General features: G+C 32.3%; 1 protein-coding gene across 2 annotated transcripts in view; it reads right to left on the reverse strand.

Annotated features, from left to right (window-relative positions):
* The window catches only part of mRpL22 (mitochondrial ribosomal protein L22), a 43837-nt gene that overhangs the window by 12460 nt on the left and 13079 nt on the right, over positions 1–18298 (reverse strand). For both annotated transcript variants that reach the window (XM_035351298.2, XM_035351296.2), the window contains exons 2-3: positions 15620–15855; positions 2897–2962 (exon numbers count right to left, since the gene is read on the reverse strand). In XM_035351298.2, the coding sequence (XP_035207189.1) occupies positions 2897–2962; positions 15620–15826 (273 nt within the window). In that variant the 5' untranslated portion in view covers positions 15827–15855. The remainder of the gene's footprint in view (positions 1–2896; positions 2963–15619; positions 15856–18298) is intronic.

Raw genomic sequence — 18298 nt, forward strand, 5'->3', positions numbered from 1 at the left:
CCGAAAATCCACCGACCTGAAATCCGCCAACTCCTGAAATCCACGTTGCCTCTCAAAATATAAACATTCAGTTTATAGGTTTCGGAAAGCGCAACATTGAGTACGAAATATCAAAGAAAAAATACTTACCGAATAATGACATAATAATTACCAAACGATAATGAGTCATAATGGAAATACCAAATTATTGACATAAAAAAAGTTTTAAAAAATAAGATAAAAGTTTTTTTTCTCTCTAATCTCTGGATCGAGGTAAAAAAGCAGACGATTCACTAAACTGTTCATTCAAGTTCACGATTCATGTTGTTGTATTTTCTGAGCTTTGTTATTTCACGAGATTGTTTAGTGCTGCCTTTTTTTTTTTTTTTTTTTATCCTGATATTTTGTGGATAAATTAAGAATATTTTAAATTTCAGCCCTTTTTAATACAATGACAGAAAGAAACACACTCATGATTTTACTTCTTGGAATGTTGAAAAAGGTAAACATGTTGCATTGACGGTAACGCAAAAAGTGCAAATTCTTGCAAAAGATGGAGGCAGGTGCTACTCCTCGATTTATAGCAGAATGGTATGGAATTGCGACACAATTGTGTATGATATACGTAAAAATAAAAAGCTGTTGAAATTTTACAGCAACTGTGATTCTAACACCAGAATCCGAAACCGGAAATCTTTGCATGAGGCGAAATCAGCAAACCTCGATGCTGTGTACATATAATACAATGAATAAAATAATCAATTTATATATGTAATAATAAATTATTGCAATAATGTATATAATAATTTAATTAAATGTATCTAATATGCCTTATTTATTTTGCACTTTTAGTCCGAATATTATGCTTTATCTTTTCTGTCCTGAAATCCGCAAAATCCTAAAATCCGCACAACCTCTTGTCCCAAGGATTTGGACATAGGATTTGGACTTTGCGGATTTCTGGACTTTTACTATAGTACAAGGCTTCCAATTTCACATGTGTTTGTTTTGAGAATTCAGATCCCTTATTTACGTGACCTCAATTTACTGAAAACATTACTTAGTAATTTCACATATCTTTGAATCCAGAAATTTTCAATGATTCTGACATTTCATATAAAAATACACGTAATTGATATAACTTTAAAATAAATAAATAATGTTATCAAAACATATACCAGACTTTGATCTGTATATTTGCCACACATAAAATTAAAAGAATGAATAATTTGTAATTTACAATCTTTAATAACTTCCAAGATTTGTGCCAGAAAGAAATTAGCTCACTACATGAAAATTCAGCAGGCGAATTGTAAATAAAGCTTTTAAAAGTTTTGTTCAAGTAAAAATGTTTAAAAATACGGTGGAGCTTTCAGAATGTTTGATTACCTTAATTCTGATTCAAGTATTGCCTACACATTCATAAGATTATGCTAATTTACATTACTAGGAAGATTTTTTCTAACCTTACGTGTATATATATATATATATATCTTATTTTTGAGATTCATGGTTTGTTTTGGAGTTGTTTCATACGATTTTCCTAGAAACACAAATAGTTTGAATGCAAGATTTCCAGCTACAATATTTCATTCCAAAACGTTGCCAGTAATATGATTTAATGATTTAATGGTATCTTAACCACTTAAAAGCAAAATAGAGGATCATTCAAAATCCTTTGCCGCCAACACAAGTAATAAATGATTTCTGCTGGGTTCCAGTTTAAGTTCTAGCTGAAGATGGTAACCTAGAGAATGCCAAGAAAAAGGCATGCAGTAATTTGGCAACTTCTGCTTGAATCCGATACAGTTTCATTTTCGCAAAGCTCCTTATCAAGCATTTAAAATGACATTAAATCTTTCAGCAAATATATTAGCATTACATGAAATCTGAATTCACATACATATTGTTATATATGATAACTTCATAAATCAACAGCATACACTTCAAATTACTTAAACATTTCTTTTTAATATATATACAAAAGGCACACAGTTTAATTTTTTACTTCTTCAAGCAATCAATATCTTATGTGCACCTTTATCTACCATTTTAAATCTACAGTTTAATTTCTTGTTTTAAATTCTGCTTTCCTTTAAAATTAATCATTTCTAAGAAATGCAAATACAACAAATATTTAAGAAGATGCAGCAGGCATCAAAAGACAAATTGAAACAGAGAGATCAGTTAACAATGAATTATCCTACAGTGGCAGTCTTTTTGCAGTATAGCTGTTGCTCTTGTCCTTCACATGAACTAATCAATAGCAGACCTGATCCTGAGTTGCAGTTGTTCTTCATCTAAATCTGAATTCTACCTCCTACAATTTCAATTCTAGCTCTTCTACTACTAGACATTTTTGTGCAATTTTATCCAGCTGTGAATTATTTTAGTTACTGATCACTATAAGGGTAATTAATTGTCAAAGTTGTAACTAATTAATGGATATATAATGCAAATAATAGAAATTAAGTAATTGATTAGGACTTTAAAAAGGAGAAAGGAATATTCCTGATGTCATAACTGTAAGATGCAATTGTTAAATATTTGGTTGAATGTAACTCAAATAATTGCGAACTGATATATATAGTATCAGTAAAAAGAGTGAAAATAGTTTTGTAACCATAAACACTGTTAAATAAATGCCATCACATTTCAATCATGGAAACAGTCATTTTTTCTTTTAAATAAGACATTAATATTGATATATAATCTGATAGTCAAATGACATGTAAAATATCTGCAACTCTGATGAACTTCATAATAACCATAATTTTTAGAACATTCAGCATAAACTAAAATTCATAGGGATTAAGTAATTAGCGATTTTTAAAGCATTTATGATCTGCAGATGATACAAATTAAGTTAATTTAAAAGATAGAAAGTTAAGAAACTTAAAAGATAGTGTATACTTACCAGACAAGCTACATACCACATCTTTTTTGGAGAATATTTAATATTTTCTCTCACATGGCAGACCCACTAAATATCAGAAAATAAAACAGTCTAGTCAATTAAATAGTAAAAATATGCATTAATATACTACAACATATTCATAGAAAAACAAATATATTGCAAAAAAGAAAAATAAATAGCTCATAAACAATAATATAAAATGAACTCTTTCTAGTATATAAAACGCCCACTGTTTTCATACAGAAATTTAACTAAAATGTATATTAATGTGTTTCTGAGAGTGTTATTTACTATAAAATTATGATTCAACAAGCCAGCTGCACATAGGTTGAAAACTGGACAATAGCTGTCCCAGGTTACTGTTGCCGATGGCTCCATAAAGGTGGCTAATTTACCTGCCATCCTGAACACTGTATACTAGCGGTGCTCAACCAATGGCTCACAGGTGCTTGGTAGCCTTCTCTTCTAACTTTAGGCACCCACCAGCAACAGTCACAATATAGTCACGAGACAAAAACTTTATTCTAATTCCAATATAAAAAAACTACCATAAAAAAGGTACAATTATATGCCATGTAGAAGAGCATTGCATTAGTGTTCACCAACTCATGCATTTCACTGTCTCATTTCTACAGTTTTACCTGCATTGCAGATTAGGATTAGAGTGCCTGCTTTAACAAATTCACTGCCGATTCCACTACATGTCTGCACAAATGATCAATTATCCATGGTCAATAGCCATCAGTTAAGTTCAAATAATTTTGTGGTGTGCTTGTTGACATAAGGGATATGCTAGTGCCATCGAAGCGAAAGAAAACCTATTACAGAGGCTGTTCGCACATTTTTTAGACGATTTTGGTAAGCGGTAATTTTGGTAAGCGGACGATTTTGGTAAGCGGCTTGCAAGTTTTGTTTTTATTCAAAAGGGCGAATTTAACAAAGCAGTGGTTCTAAGGCTACATTTACGCTCTTTCTGAAGAGAAATATGCATACTCCATTATCCAAAAACAATATGAGAGTCATGGTTTTGTGATATCTACAGCATCGATAGGTAATATCATCAACAAGAAAGGAAAAAAATGTCAAATTGCAGCCTCAAGTGGGACAAAAATTCCAAACAAGTATCCAAGGAAAAAACAGACATCTTCGACTATTGCAAAGGTATGCTGTTCAATGTTAAAAGAAAATCCCCCTAGTCAAAGAACAGTTGCAAAATCATTAAAATGCTCGATGTCCACTATAAACAAAATGATAAATGTTGATTTAAATCTTAAGAAAGTGAAAAAACGCAATGTGCATCGTCTTCTTCCAAAGCATATCGCTCAACGCAGGACACGCTGCAGAATTCTATATGAGAAACACTTATCCAAAGAAAAATGGAAAACAATTGTCACAATAGATGAAGCATGGGTGTACTTAAATGATTGTAGCAAAAAAAAGAGCCATTTATTATCATAAAAGGGGAGAAAAAAATTTAAGTACATGGTTCAAAGAATCGAAAGAAAGTTTTTCTAAGGGATTCATGATTGTTGCTGGTATTTCTTATAATGGCAAGTTAAAAATAAAGAGAGTGCAAAAAAATGTCAAGATTAACTCCAAATACTACCAGGAACATATTTTATCGCCAATTTTTCTGAATGAAATACCACAGTGCCATCAATCTGCAAGACTCCATCAGGACAAAGCTAGCAGTCACATATCAAAATCCACTGTAAATTTCCTAGAAGAAATGGAACAAAAAACTGGTATTAAGGCCATACCCTTAACTGATATCACTACTAAATCTTCCAATGTGTCTGTCACCTATGGATTTTTGTGCTTTCAGACTTTTAAAAACTGCATTATCTAAACGTTGTCCCAAAACCCTAACAGAACTCTGGAAAGCTGTTCGGGAGGAATGGGATAGAATACTCTTCTGCCACTTCAAAAGGCATTATTATTCTGGAAATTGCGGTGTTGAAAGATAGTTCAGAATAAGAGATGTCAAATAGAACATTTAAAACATAAGAATTTTATGTAATTTAGTTTTGTGAATATAATATACATCATCTAAAAAATGTGTGAACAGCCTCTGTACTTCAACAATGAATGGGAATAAGAACTGTTATCTGCAAACATTAGCAAAAAAGCAATTTGTTTATTATGCAGTGCTTCAGTAGCAGTATCAAAATAACAGGATATTGACATCATCATAAAATCATTTATAAGGATTTCAATGGTAAATATCCACTCAGATCTTTACATAAAGTTCAATCACTGAAATCTTCTCTAAAAGCTAAAAGCAGTCTTTTTGTCCTCAAAAATGAAGCAAAGAAACACAAAGAAGCATCCTTCAAAGTAAGTTACATTCTTACATCACACAAAAAGGAATATTTTGATGCAGCCATTGTGAAAGAAGTTAGGCTGGAAATGCCAGAGTCTTCATTTCACAAATTTAAAAACAAAAATGAAATAATCTCACTACTAAAGATGTGTCATTGTGATGAAACACAGTGGCACAACTAGTGGATGATATGACAAAAGACATCTACATATAAATGTGATCTGGTGTGGAAAAATGTGCATTTTTTCTCCGGCAGCTTATTGTAAATCCACTAATGTTACTCACTGCAACTTCTGACATTCATGAGATAGAAGTTTCCTGGTTTCTTCATGAAAGAAGTATTGTTGACCATACTAACTTTGAGAAAACACACTCAAGGACAAGACACATATGAAGCATTTAAAAACAATTATTACTGAAGAGGAATATCAAAACCGATATTGCACCTAGGATCGGTAATAATACTGAGTTTATTATTATATTTATATTGTTCTCTGTAAGCAAGATTATGCATTTTCCAAATTCTGACCATTGTGTTTTAAAAAGAAAATCTGGCTGCTAAAAAGCTCAACTTCAATCATGTTGAGCTCTTTAGTAATCAGATTTTGTAAAAAGCCACCAAAAGCATTTATGGGAGGTCAACACCCCTCCGTGAACAGGCTTCTTCACAACTTACAATAACAAAAAGCAGGTACAGAAATATGTTGACTTGAAAACAACATGGTGCTGGCATGCTGTATATCAGGATATACTTCAAATTTTAAAAAGTAGTCAGAGAATACAGTCAAAAGTCGTTAATCCGGACTCGTCGGGACTTCGATTCCAGATTATCGAATTTTTTCGGATTATAGATCATCAGTTTAAACCTAGTAAGATGGCATGCAGAAATTAAAAACATGAAACCGTAATTTATGAAATAAAGAACAATTATGATCTAAAGGGTATCAAAATTTACAAAAAAAGAAGCTTAATATTTATTGGTTTACTTTATTAAACATTTCTTTCAATGTAAGTTGCTTCGTTTTATGTGATAATACTTTCTCTTTAATTCTATAAACAGACATAATTTCTTGTTCAGTTACAAAGCTCCGCTGTTCAAGTCCTATAATTGCTGTGTCGAGAATACAAACTACTTTGTCAATCGAAATATTTTCGTTTTCAATAACCTCTGTGTCACTTTCTTCACTATCGGAAGCGAATTATAATGACGAGGAATTTGATTTAAAGCATATCAAAGACAGAGTACATTGAGATGAAATACTACATTTAGCAAGGAATTATAAGCCAAATAAAATAGAAACATCTGCCCTGAAGATAAGGATAGTGCTGAGAGATCAACTTCCAATTCAATAATTCGCAAAGAAAGTGATCGCTTCCAGTGTTCGTGTAAAAATCACTTTTTGGGAAGCTTGCCATCTGAAGTTCTGACTTTTCCAGATTTTGACTAAAATATTTAAATTCCCTGACTTTCTTAGTCAATTTTTAAATTTCCCAATTTTCCCAGGTATTTAGATTTTCCAGGTAGTGTGGCAACCCTGTACTACATCGTGCGTTTGTAGTAAGAGTTTCATGTCTCCTAGTTGATTTTCTGTGGAATTACGGGCAAAATCAGAAAAGTTGCTGAAGTTTTGCACACTAGTTTACATTGATCTGAAACAGCGTACGACTTGCTATGCTTTTGCTTTCTCTTGGAATGTGAAAATACATTTTGAGAGTCCTGCTCATAACTTATACATATCAATAAATACAGTTTTGATTTCCAGTAATTATACAAATAAAAACATAAATAGCCCTTGAAATCAGCAATCAAATGACCTTGAAGCCTTAGCAGATCTGCAGTAATCATTGCTTTTTCAGAATGATAAACATGAAAAAGAACTTTTAGAGGACATTCCAATAATGCTACAATCAGAAATTAACACACCAAATAAATCAGCTGGTTTGAAGGTAATGTAATATTTTATTTGTATTTTTTTTTTTCAATTTAAAGACAATTATAAAAGTAATGCTAAATTTACAAAGATTGATTAAAATTTTATTGAGTAGCATTATAACTACCATAAATATAATAACTACAGTCAAAAGTCTTTAAGTCAATAATCCGGAATGATCTATAATCCGGACGTCCATAATCCAGAATGATCTATAATCCGGACCTCGAAGCTACAAACTTTCTGCGCATGCATAAATGCATTATGCGTTTATGCATGCACATATGCGTTTATGCACGCGCATAATACTTTTACGCATGCGCGTTTAATGTATAATGGACAGTATAAGCTAAGCTAAAATTATCTATTTCAGTTAATGTTGCAGATTGCATTGTTCCTTAATCTTCTAATTGGATCCTGCTTATTTTTTGCAGACTGTTAGAGCAATTTTATAAAAGCAAGCTTGAACTTTCGATTATGTCAAAAAGAATTTCGAATTCTGGAGATGCCAAAGGTTCTACAAAGCGAAAGCATGTTTTGATGTCTATCAAACAAAAAGTGGAATTGCTGAAAAAAATAAAAAAATAGATAAAGGCATATCCTTTGTTTCTCTAACTATTCCGAAACCTATTTATCAATTTCAGGCTGTTCTGCGGGGTAAGGGGGGGAATGTTGCGGCGCGCAATTAACCAGAATCTCAGGGCAGATGTTTTTATTTTATTCGGCTTATAATTCCGTACTAAATCTAGTATTTCATCTCGATGTACTCCGTCTTTGATAAGATTTAAATCAAATTCCTCGTCATTATAAATATCATGAATACACATCAAATAGTTTTCTGGTTGCAATTTTCTAATTTCGACTATGCGTAATGTATGCTTTATGCATGCGTGAGTTGAAAGAAATATTTAATAAAGTAAACAAATAAATATTAAGCCTTTTTTTGTAAATTTTGATACCCTTTAGATCATAATTACTCTTTATTTCATAAATTATGGTTTCATATTTTTAATTTTATAATTTCTGCATGCCATCTTACCAGATTTAAACTGATGATCTATAATCCGGAATCGCCGACGACGAGTCTGGATTAAAGACTTTTGACTGTATATCTTTGAACACACCTGAAAAAATAAACTACTGATGTACATATTGTATGCAGTATCTGCATTTTGATGTTGTGCACATATTTTGATTAAATGTAAAGCTGCAAATCTGAAAATGGGCAGATGTGATTATGTTTGACAGATGTTATTCAGATGGAGGACAAAACTATTAAGCAGTTAGTAGATTTTTAAGGCAAGTGAAATACTACTTGATGTCATCTGGGAAGTTTAATACTTCCCAAAACTTTGTCTCAATAATTTAGAGCCATTTTCGAAGTTAAGAAATAATTAATCATCTTGCTGATCATGAACATCTGAGGGTGAATACAGCATCTGAAGACTGTTAATATACTACTGCTGAAACAAAGAAACCTTACATAATCACTAGATAGTTAGTTTGGGCCAACAGCAACTGGTACTTGAGAAAGCAAATTAATTGTTTACCAAAGATAAAATCTTCATGCGAGATCACTATACTCATTTTACAGAGGAAAACATTTAATATGGGGGCCTACATACTGTTTATAAATGAATCCAAATTCCATTTAAACAATGATTCTAGGTGGTGTAATTTCATCAAGAAAGAGCTTGAAATACACAAGCATAAAAAAACACTGTTCCCATAATAAGAAATTCTTTTTTGGGGATAAATAATGAAAAACTTTCCAACTATGCTCTATATCTGTGACATAGTAATCATATAAAACTGAGCAGATGAAGTTCTGTGATCCTGAGTAAAACAGTTTAGGTGTTATTCAAAGTAGAATTCATTTGGATGCACATCATTGTGCCTTTCTTATTACTAAGTTTCTTATTCTAAGTCTAATTTGGTAAAATTATTAAACTCTCTAGTGCAGAAGCACAAGTAAGCATGAACCATATTAACCCTTATGTCAATATATGGGTACCAACTAGAGAAGCTAATAACTATGGCATTTCATTACAAATGGTAGGCTACTATTATTTGCTTCCACAGCTTGTGATTCCTGCCTTGCAGCAATAAAGATATTTAGAAACAACAGTTTTCATGTACAACAAAGCTACATTTCATGCTGAACAACAAGAGGAGTACAAGTAGAGGAATTGCTTTGGTTAGAGTAGAATTAAGGGTGCTACTTGTATTATTGTGCAGTTTTTGTTTTATTTATGGTAACCTGAGTAGTTGAATGTTAGGGAAACTAATTATGATGGTTGCATGATTGCGGTGAATTTGAATGATAGAAAAAGATTTGTAAGGGCTTATGGTATTCCTTGCTGGTTAGGAAGAACGTTGCTGTTTTGTAGTTTAGACAGTAAAATGACTGAATGTGACAAGATTAATTTGAAGTTTCTGTACAATTTGGAACGAAAGGGGAAAAGAGCATTAATTGACTGGTGTGTAAATGAAGGCCATTATAAGTTCCCTGTTTGTTGGAAGCAAATGCATATGGTCGAATGTCGGAGGATACTGGCCCTATGAAGGATATTTTTGACTCTTATCTTTGTGAATTTATGTGGTAACGCCAGTATACAGATCTTAGTTCAGATACTTTTATGAAGTTTTTGGATGCTGTTAAGGAATTTTGTTTAACTGAAGAGAGGGAAATTCTAAATAAGGTAAGTGGATATTTCCTTTGTGTAGTGCTAAGAAGAATTTTCTTTTTTATGTTATTTGATTGCTTGATTTAAAATGTAATTTTTTGACATTATATATCAGAGGTGGGGAACCTTTTTACCATTAGAGGCCACATTTAAATTAGGCAGCAATAAGAGAGGCCGCATAAGCTGATTGACCTAAGAAAGTGACTTTTGTGAAATTATTATAGTTTTTCTATAGATTTAACAATTTATTGCATTATATAGAAAAAATAAAATATAATACTACAAAATTTTAAATATAATATACATATAAAATAATATAAAAATATTATAAAAAAATACAATAAAAAATATTTTTTTATTCACTAAGTTAGTGACTTATTTGGCTTTGTTTTTTTTTTTTTTTTTTTGTTTGACAGTAATTGTATATTTGGATCAAGCTTCGTAACACGCAGCTTTAATTGATCCTCTAAATGTGCATCTGTAATTTGCGTTCTTAAATTTGTTTTTATTTTTGACATGAGAGAAAATGTTGTCTCGCAACAGTAGGTACTTCCGAAGCAGGAAAGTAAACGGCGAGCATGTTCTCGAAGGCATGAATATTCAACAGCATTTTTCCAGATTTCTATGGGATCCTTTTTAGCGTTAAAAAGGGATTTGATGATACTATCTTCCCCTAAATCAATTAACTCCATTTGTAGTTCTGCAGGAGCCTCGGATATATCTATTAAATGTGGTTCAAATGCCAGTTTCATAGCAGGAGTGTGCTCATCAAAATCAGAAAATCTATTAGTATACTCTTCTATTAAACAATCCAAGACACCTACATATTCATCGAATATTTTATTTTCACAGTTCTGCTCATTTAACATTTTAGCTAGCTCCGGGAAGTGTTGTGCAGATATTTCCGATCGACAAAGCAATGTTTTGAAAAAAGATAATTTTTTTCTAAACGCTTGGATCTTTTGCCACATTTCATAAATATATCTCGTTTCACCTTGCAGGCAAATATTTAAATTGTTTTGTTTTGTCATCATATCAGACAAAAATGCAAGGTTTCTGAGATATACTTCATCTGATAGATCACATTGTTTCCCTTGTTCTTTATAAAAGTTTAAAATTTGTCGTCGTAAAGACAAAACTTTTATCAAAACCTGACCTGTTGATAGCCAGCGAACCTTGCAGTAGTATGGCAGGTTGATAGCCAGCGAACCTTGCAGTAGTACTATACGTTTCCTCATCTAAAGAGAGCATCTGCCGAACGATCGGCTCCGCGAGTTCTTCCAGTTAGGGTACCCAAAGCAAGTAGTTCTTCGTAACATTGAAAATCTTTAGTTATAGCACGAATAAAATATAAAACTTGTGCCGAATCTGTTTTATCAGTGCTTTCATCTAAAGCAACTGAAAAATAAACATCTTCATTTTGTATAATTGCATGAAGTTGCGCTGTTACATTTTGCGCTAATTCGTGCTGTCGATCTGTTACAGTTCTTCTTGAAAGAGGTAATTGTTTGTATTTGTCAACATTTCTTGGATCTACGTAACAGCAACTGCAGCGGAATTTTGATTTACAAAGGCACTAAAAGATGCCTGCTGATGATGCGTCTCATTTTTCAACTTTTGAAGTGCAGCTTTTCGTGATTCACCTTCTAAAGCGAAATATTTATGTTCTTTATGAGTGAAATAGTGTTTATTTGCATTCGCTTTTTTTTAAAAGTATTTAAAACTGTATTGCACAACAAACACATCATTTTATCTTTCTCAGCAGTACACATCATTTTATCTTTCTCAGCAGTAAAAAAAAAAAAATCTAAAAAAAAAATCTAACTCCTATTCTACATTAAATGTTCTGTTTTCATCACCTAATTTTCTTCTCTTACTATTTGACATGATGGATAAAAAAACGAATATCAAATAATATCTTTAACAAAGTGTGTACTTTCTAGAAATACAATAAAACCGTGTACCTGTTATAAGCACGCACTGTTAACTATGGTTAGCTGAAGATCGCAACAGGGAAGCGTTGAGAGATGCGAGTCAGAGAAGCCAATATTTTTCAGGACAGCTCCAAAATCATGTTTTACAGTCATCGAAGATATACTATAAACACGCTGGAACAATCAGTGACACAGCCTTCAGGCTAACACGGTGAACACAGCTTCACATCAAAGCACCAAAGTACAGCTCCTGAAAGGTGTGACACTCAAATGGGAGATCTGAAACCGAGTTTTGTTTACTTCTTAGACAAGGTAGTTGGCGCTGCTAGCTGTGGGCCAGAGCCTCGCTCATGCGTGTTAAGAGTCCGTTTCAGATTAGTATTCTGACGTCATGTTACAATATGACTGTCTTTGGTGGGATTTTTCGTGCAACTGTCATAGCGTTGATGTACAATAGTTGTTTGAAACGAACTCTACCATTTTGTACTAGGTAGCAAAGGGCCGCACAAGAACCTCACGGAGGCCGCAGGTTCCCCACCTATGTTATATATTATTATGTTATTTTCTTCCTTCACGTTCGTAGATTTGGAATGAATAACGATGACACTCGATGATGTATTGAAACACACTTCATTAGCCAGTATTTTTCAGGACAGCTCCAAAATTATGTTTTACAGTCATCGAAAATATACTATAAACACGCTGGAACAATCAGTGACACAGATTTCAGGCTAACACGGTGAACACAGCTTCACGTCAAAGCACCAAAGTACAGCTCCTGACTCTGCTTGGTCGTTACTCTCCACGTTAAGTTGTTGTTTCATTTATCAAAAAGTTGTTATTTCCTTTATGGTAACCTGAGTAGTTGAACGCTATGCGATGAATTTGAATGATGGGAAAAGATTTTGAAAAGGTTTGTTTGTGTGTCGGATTTTGGATAAGAACTAAGTTGTTATTTTGTGGTTTACACGGTACAATGGCTGAATGTGGTAAGATTAATTTGAAGTTTCTGTACGATTTGGAACGAAAGGGGAAAACAGCATTAATTGGCTGGTGTGTAAATGAAGGTTTACTTACTAGCCATACTAAGTGTCCTGTCTGTAGGAAATGTGTATGGTTGAACATCGGAGGATACTGGAACTATGGGGGATATTTTTCACTCTTTTTTATTTTTGTAAATTCATGTGGAGACGCCAGTATACAGATTCTAAATTCAGATAATTTTAGGAAGTTTTTGGATGCTGCTAATGAATTTTCTTTGACTGAAGACAGGGAAATTTCTAAATAAGTGGATATTTCCTTTGTGTAGTGCTAAAATGAATTTCCCTTTTTATGTTATTTGATTGTTTCATTTAAAATGTAATTTATTGAGATTATATATTTTCTGTAGGCTGCTGCTTTGACTTTTTAAGTGAAAATACATCGATGTGTACATGGACAAAGTCAAGAGAGTGAGCAATGCCAAGTTTGTGCAATTCTGCAATATTTTTTTTTTTTTTTTAAGTGAAAATAAGTCGATGTGTAGATGGATACTGAGTTTGAGCAATTCTTTAACTTGTTATTTTGGCTTTGTGTAGTGGCAATTTTCACTACAAAAATCACTGCTTTGCAAAGCCAAAATAACAAGTGAAAGAATCACACAAACTTGGTATCAATGTACCACCAAAAATCACCAATTTACAACAAGGGGCACTTGTAACTATATTTTTACCATTGCTTCATGCCAACTTTAGAAAGATTTCAAAAAGTTTTCCAGAATTTTGGTCTCCACTGCTTTCTGGCTGTAGGAATTCTGGTCATGCTCATTAAGAAAGCATTCAGGCTCTGAGCAAGTTGAAAGTCAGCATAATGCATCAAGTCACTGGTATTCTTTGGGAATCTCTTTCATTACTGTCATACTTTCTAATGTGCCACAGATGTATGAAGTATACATACTAAATACAAGCTGCAACAACTTAGTTTGCCTTTCTTTTGCCTTGGGTTTACTTTGTATTGAAATACTGCAATTTCTACCTTGAATAAATTTTTGTTGAAAAATGTCACCCAGAGGCAAACAAAATTTGAATTATATTTATTTCTTTATATTTTTTCACAGTAATCTAAACAACCTATATCCATTACAATGGTTCTACAAAGGATTTTGAATAGATAAGTTCATGGCATTTATATTTTACGTTTGACAGTCAAAAGTCGTTAATCCGGACGCTCATAATCTGGAATGATCCATAATCCGGACCTAAAAGCTACAAACTTTCTGCGCATGTGTCAACGCATAATGCGTTCACGCATGCGCGTAATACCTTTATGCAAGCACATATGCGTGTACACATGCACGTTTAATGTATAACGGACAATATAAGGTAAGCTAAAATTATCTAATTATCTATTTCAGGTAATGTTGCAGATTGCGTTGTTCCTTAATCTTCGAATTGGATCCGGCTTATTATTTTTTGCAGACTGTTAGAGCAATTTTATAAAAGTAAGCTTGAACTTTTGATTATGTCAAATAGAATTTACAATGCTGGATACTGCCAAAGGATCTACAATGCGAAAGCATGTTTTGATGTCCATCAAACAAAAAGTGGAATTGATGCAAAAAATGGATAAAGGCATATCCTTTGTTTCTCTAACCATTCCGAAATCTGTTTATCAATTTCACGCTGCTCTGCGGGGGAGGGGAATGTCGCAGAGCGCAATGAACTGGAAGTTGATCTGTCAGGACTATCCTTTTCTTCAGGGAAGATGTTTTTATTTTATTCGGCTTATAGTTCATTACTAAATGTAGTATTTCATCTCGATGCACTCTGTCTTTGATATGACTTAAATCACATTCATTATAAATATCACGAATACACATCAAATAGTTTTCTGGTTGGAATTTTCTAATTTCGACTATGCATAATGCATGCTTTACGCATGTGCGCGTTGAAAGAAATGTTTAATAAAGTAAACAAATAAATATTAAGCTTTCTTTTTGCAAATTTTGATACGCTTTAGATCATAATTGTTCTTTATTTCATAAATTACGGTTTCATATTTTTAATTTTATAATTTCTGCATGCCATCTTACCAGATTTAAACTGATGATCTATAATCCGGAATTGCCGAAGTCCCGATGAGTCCGAATTAAAGACTTTTGACTGTACTAACAAAATGTTATTTAATTTACTTTCTTCCTTTCTCTTCCCTTTTCGCCACAAGGTTCACTTATTGCAGAATTTATGCAGATTTGAGACGTAAGCAGTTTTACTATAAAGTCTAGAAATTTACGAATAAGAATCTGAGAGTTAGGCTTGCATTCTGCTGCCCTTTCCGAATGAAGAAATCAGTCTGTTGGCAATGCTAATGCTGGTCTTGCTAGGAATACTTTAGATTCAGATTAGATCTTGTTTTGACAAGTGTTTGAAATTCTGCCATAGTGTGGATAATCTTATAGTCTCTAGCAAAATTAAATTAAATTTGTTGCTTTTATATCCTTTATAAAAGAATGTTTTGAATTTTAAATCAGGCCAAGTTGTTTGGTAAATTTGGGTTTGTATATTTTAATTTAAGCACTAACCAGTAGCAAGGAATAATAAAGTGTTTTAATTCTGTGTCTGTCTATTTAATGGTTAGATTTTATGATGGTGATATTTCACTTCACAAAACAAATGTATCACTTTATTGATACCATATTGATGAAGCTATGTTATTTGGAATCCACAACAAGTGATACAAATTTAATTATACCCATCTTGCATAACAAAGTCTTATATTAGCCACAGGAGAAACTGCTTTATAATTTATTTAACACAACAAGATGAAAATTATATACACTATTGCTTATGATAAACAAGATAAATTCTTACTGCTGGTCTTCTTTCTTCTCCAGGCTTCAAAGGTGGATAAACCCAATCATTCTGATTCAGCCAACCTTCTACTTTAGAGCATAAACTACTAGTATGAAAAGCATTTTGCATTCTCAGAACTGACTGACTTAATGGGGATGTCTGAAGACATATAGAAAGAAGAGAGCATCCAGGCCTCGACACATTTGATAAAAGTTTTAAAGCCATTGTTATGTAAAATGGTGAGCTACAGGAATCTGGGGGATGGGGAGAAAGAACAAAAGAAACATCAACATAATTTTATACACCAAGATAGAAATAATTCAAAGATTAATAAGATTCAAATATACATTTAAATAATGTAAATGATTATAAGATAAAATATCAGTGCTTTTCTGTTAAATGAAAAAACTAATTCCTCCAGTTAAAGGATATCAACCCTGATAATATATCAAAGTATTACCAATATAAATAACTTAAATCTGTTACAAGTGAACCATGCAAATTTTAACTAACTTTTGGGATACAGCCATTTAATTGCAAAATGTATCATTTCCTGCTTTTGCTAAAATCACATCAAACATGACCTGGAGCAGTCGTTTCAAATTGGCAGTACCAAAGCAATTTTACATGGTCCACAGGTACATTTCCCGCAAGTTAATTAGCATTATTATTACATTAATTTACTATAGCCAGGATTTGGAGTTTATAATTTTAATGATTTTGAGTCCAGTTTTACATTATTTTCATTGCCATTAAAAATGAACAGGAGTAAATGGAGCTAATTATGACACATATAAATCTTTTTTTCAGAGACATGATTAACCTTTTTTTGTAGTTGTCAAAAGAAAAATAACCTCAGTTACGAATTTTTGCAATTTTGGCTTTCTTTGGGAACATATTTATCTACGAATAGTTTTTCTGCAGTTGAAAACTGGTAAGTTTTAAAAAAAGAACCAGAACCTGACCAATGAGGATCTACAGTTTGTATTACTTTCTAGTAATTTTTCTCAGAGATTCCAAACTTTTATTAAAATCAAAATATCATGAAGTGTTGTAGCTGAAAGTGTAGTAAGAAATAAAGATGTTTGTAATTATTTAGATACAAATATGGCTAATCTTTGGAACAGGTAGTTTGGTGACATTTTGGTAAGGCGATAAAGGTTACTAGCCAGGACTTTAGCTGTGTACATGGATAAAGTCAAGAGTGTGCGCAATGCCATTTTTGTGCAATTCTGGGATGTTTTTTTTAAGTGAAAATATGTCAACGTTTACATGGATGATACCGTGTATGTGCAATTCTTAAAGATGCGGTAAGCAGTGGGCGATTCTGCACTTTGTCCCAATTTCGCACCTAATCTTCGTCATGATTAAGCACTTTTGTTCCACAAAAGTTCTAGCATAAGCGTAATTCGGCTAGCAGATTGTTGGAAAAAAATGTTTAGGAAAAAAAAAATGCCTTTACTTTGGGACACCAAATTGGCATCCAAACAAAAACTAGCAGGTTGCTGTAGCAGGGTTGATCGCCAAAAAATCGCCAAGTTACCATAATCCAAAGATTAACCACAAATATTTTACTGCACAAATCAAGGGAAAATTTAATAAATAAAAAAAAGATAATTCATTGTCATTATTTATTTTCAATTTCCCCTTTACTCAAAAAGTTTTTATAATTTATATAGTTTTAGTTAAGTTACTTAATGGTCAATTCAACATATTAGAATTATTTAAAATATATATCAGTTAAAAATTTAATATTTAGCTATCAATATGTTTGAATTACAAAGAATAACCATCAAATATTTCTTGCAGATACCAACTGGCTTACTTTGAGACATCTTTGAGTATCTCGACAGAAAGAGAATATACTTTGATATCTGGAAGGTAACCAATGTAATCCTAGTTGAAATTTACTTATTATACATGAAGAGGAGGGGAAGTGAACTTCCCTGCTTACTTTGGAATATAAATTGTCAAGCTGTCTCAAATCCATTTTCTAATTAAACAGTCTAAAATAAGGTCTGATATGATATCAGTAGATTATTAGCCATTCCACCCATCCACAAATGCACACACACACACACACAAAAAAAAAAAAAAAAAGGGGGGGGGCAAGATGTTTTTAAGCCAGACATTTCAATTATGAACTCGTTGCAAACACAGTGTTACAAAGATTTCAGTTATTAGGAAAACCAAGTTCACATTACTTTCATTGCCATTAAAAACTAATGTGAATAATGCATCACAATATTTATGATTGGAAGTTAGCTAATTTACAATGCAATATAAATCTTATTTCAAAGATTTGAAGATATTATTTGTACTTGTCAAAGAATAACTAAGCTGATTTACAAATTTCTGCACTAGAATAATCGCTTTGTCTGGGTATACATTATATGCAAACAGCTTTTCTTCACAGTTGAAAATTAATAAGAAAAGAATCAGATTGACTGCTGAGTATCTATAATCCATGATAAGATCATTTCCAGTAATTTCTCTCTGAGGCTAGTAATTTTATCAGAATTGGAAAGCTTTTATGTGTCAAGCTGCATTAAGAAATGAAAGAAGTTTATAATTTATACAATTTGTTTATGCATCAAAGAAAAATTGGTACTTACTTATTATCACAACCAGGTTGACACTATTTGTAAGTTTGAGTAAAAAAGTATGAATAGAAAGAAAATGTACATTTATTAATTA

This window comes from Stegodyphus dumicola, chromosome 9 (genome assembly GCF_044657685.1).
Source record: "Stegodyphus dumicola isolate Sdum_Otavi_A_Nest chromosome 9, ASM4465768v1".
NCBI lineage: Eukaryota > Metazoa > Arthropoda > Arachnida > Araneae > Eresidae > Stegodyphus > Stegodyphus dumicola.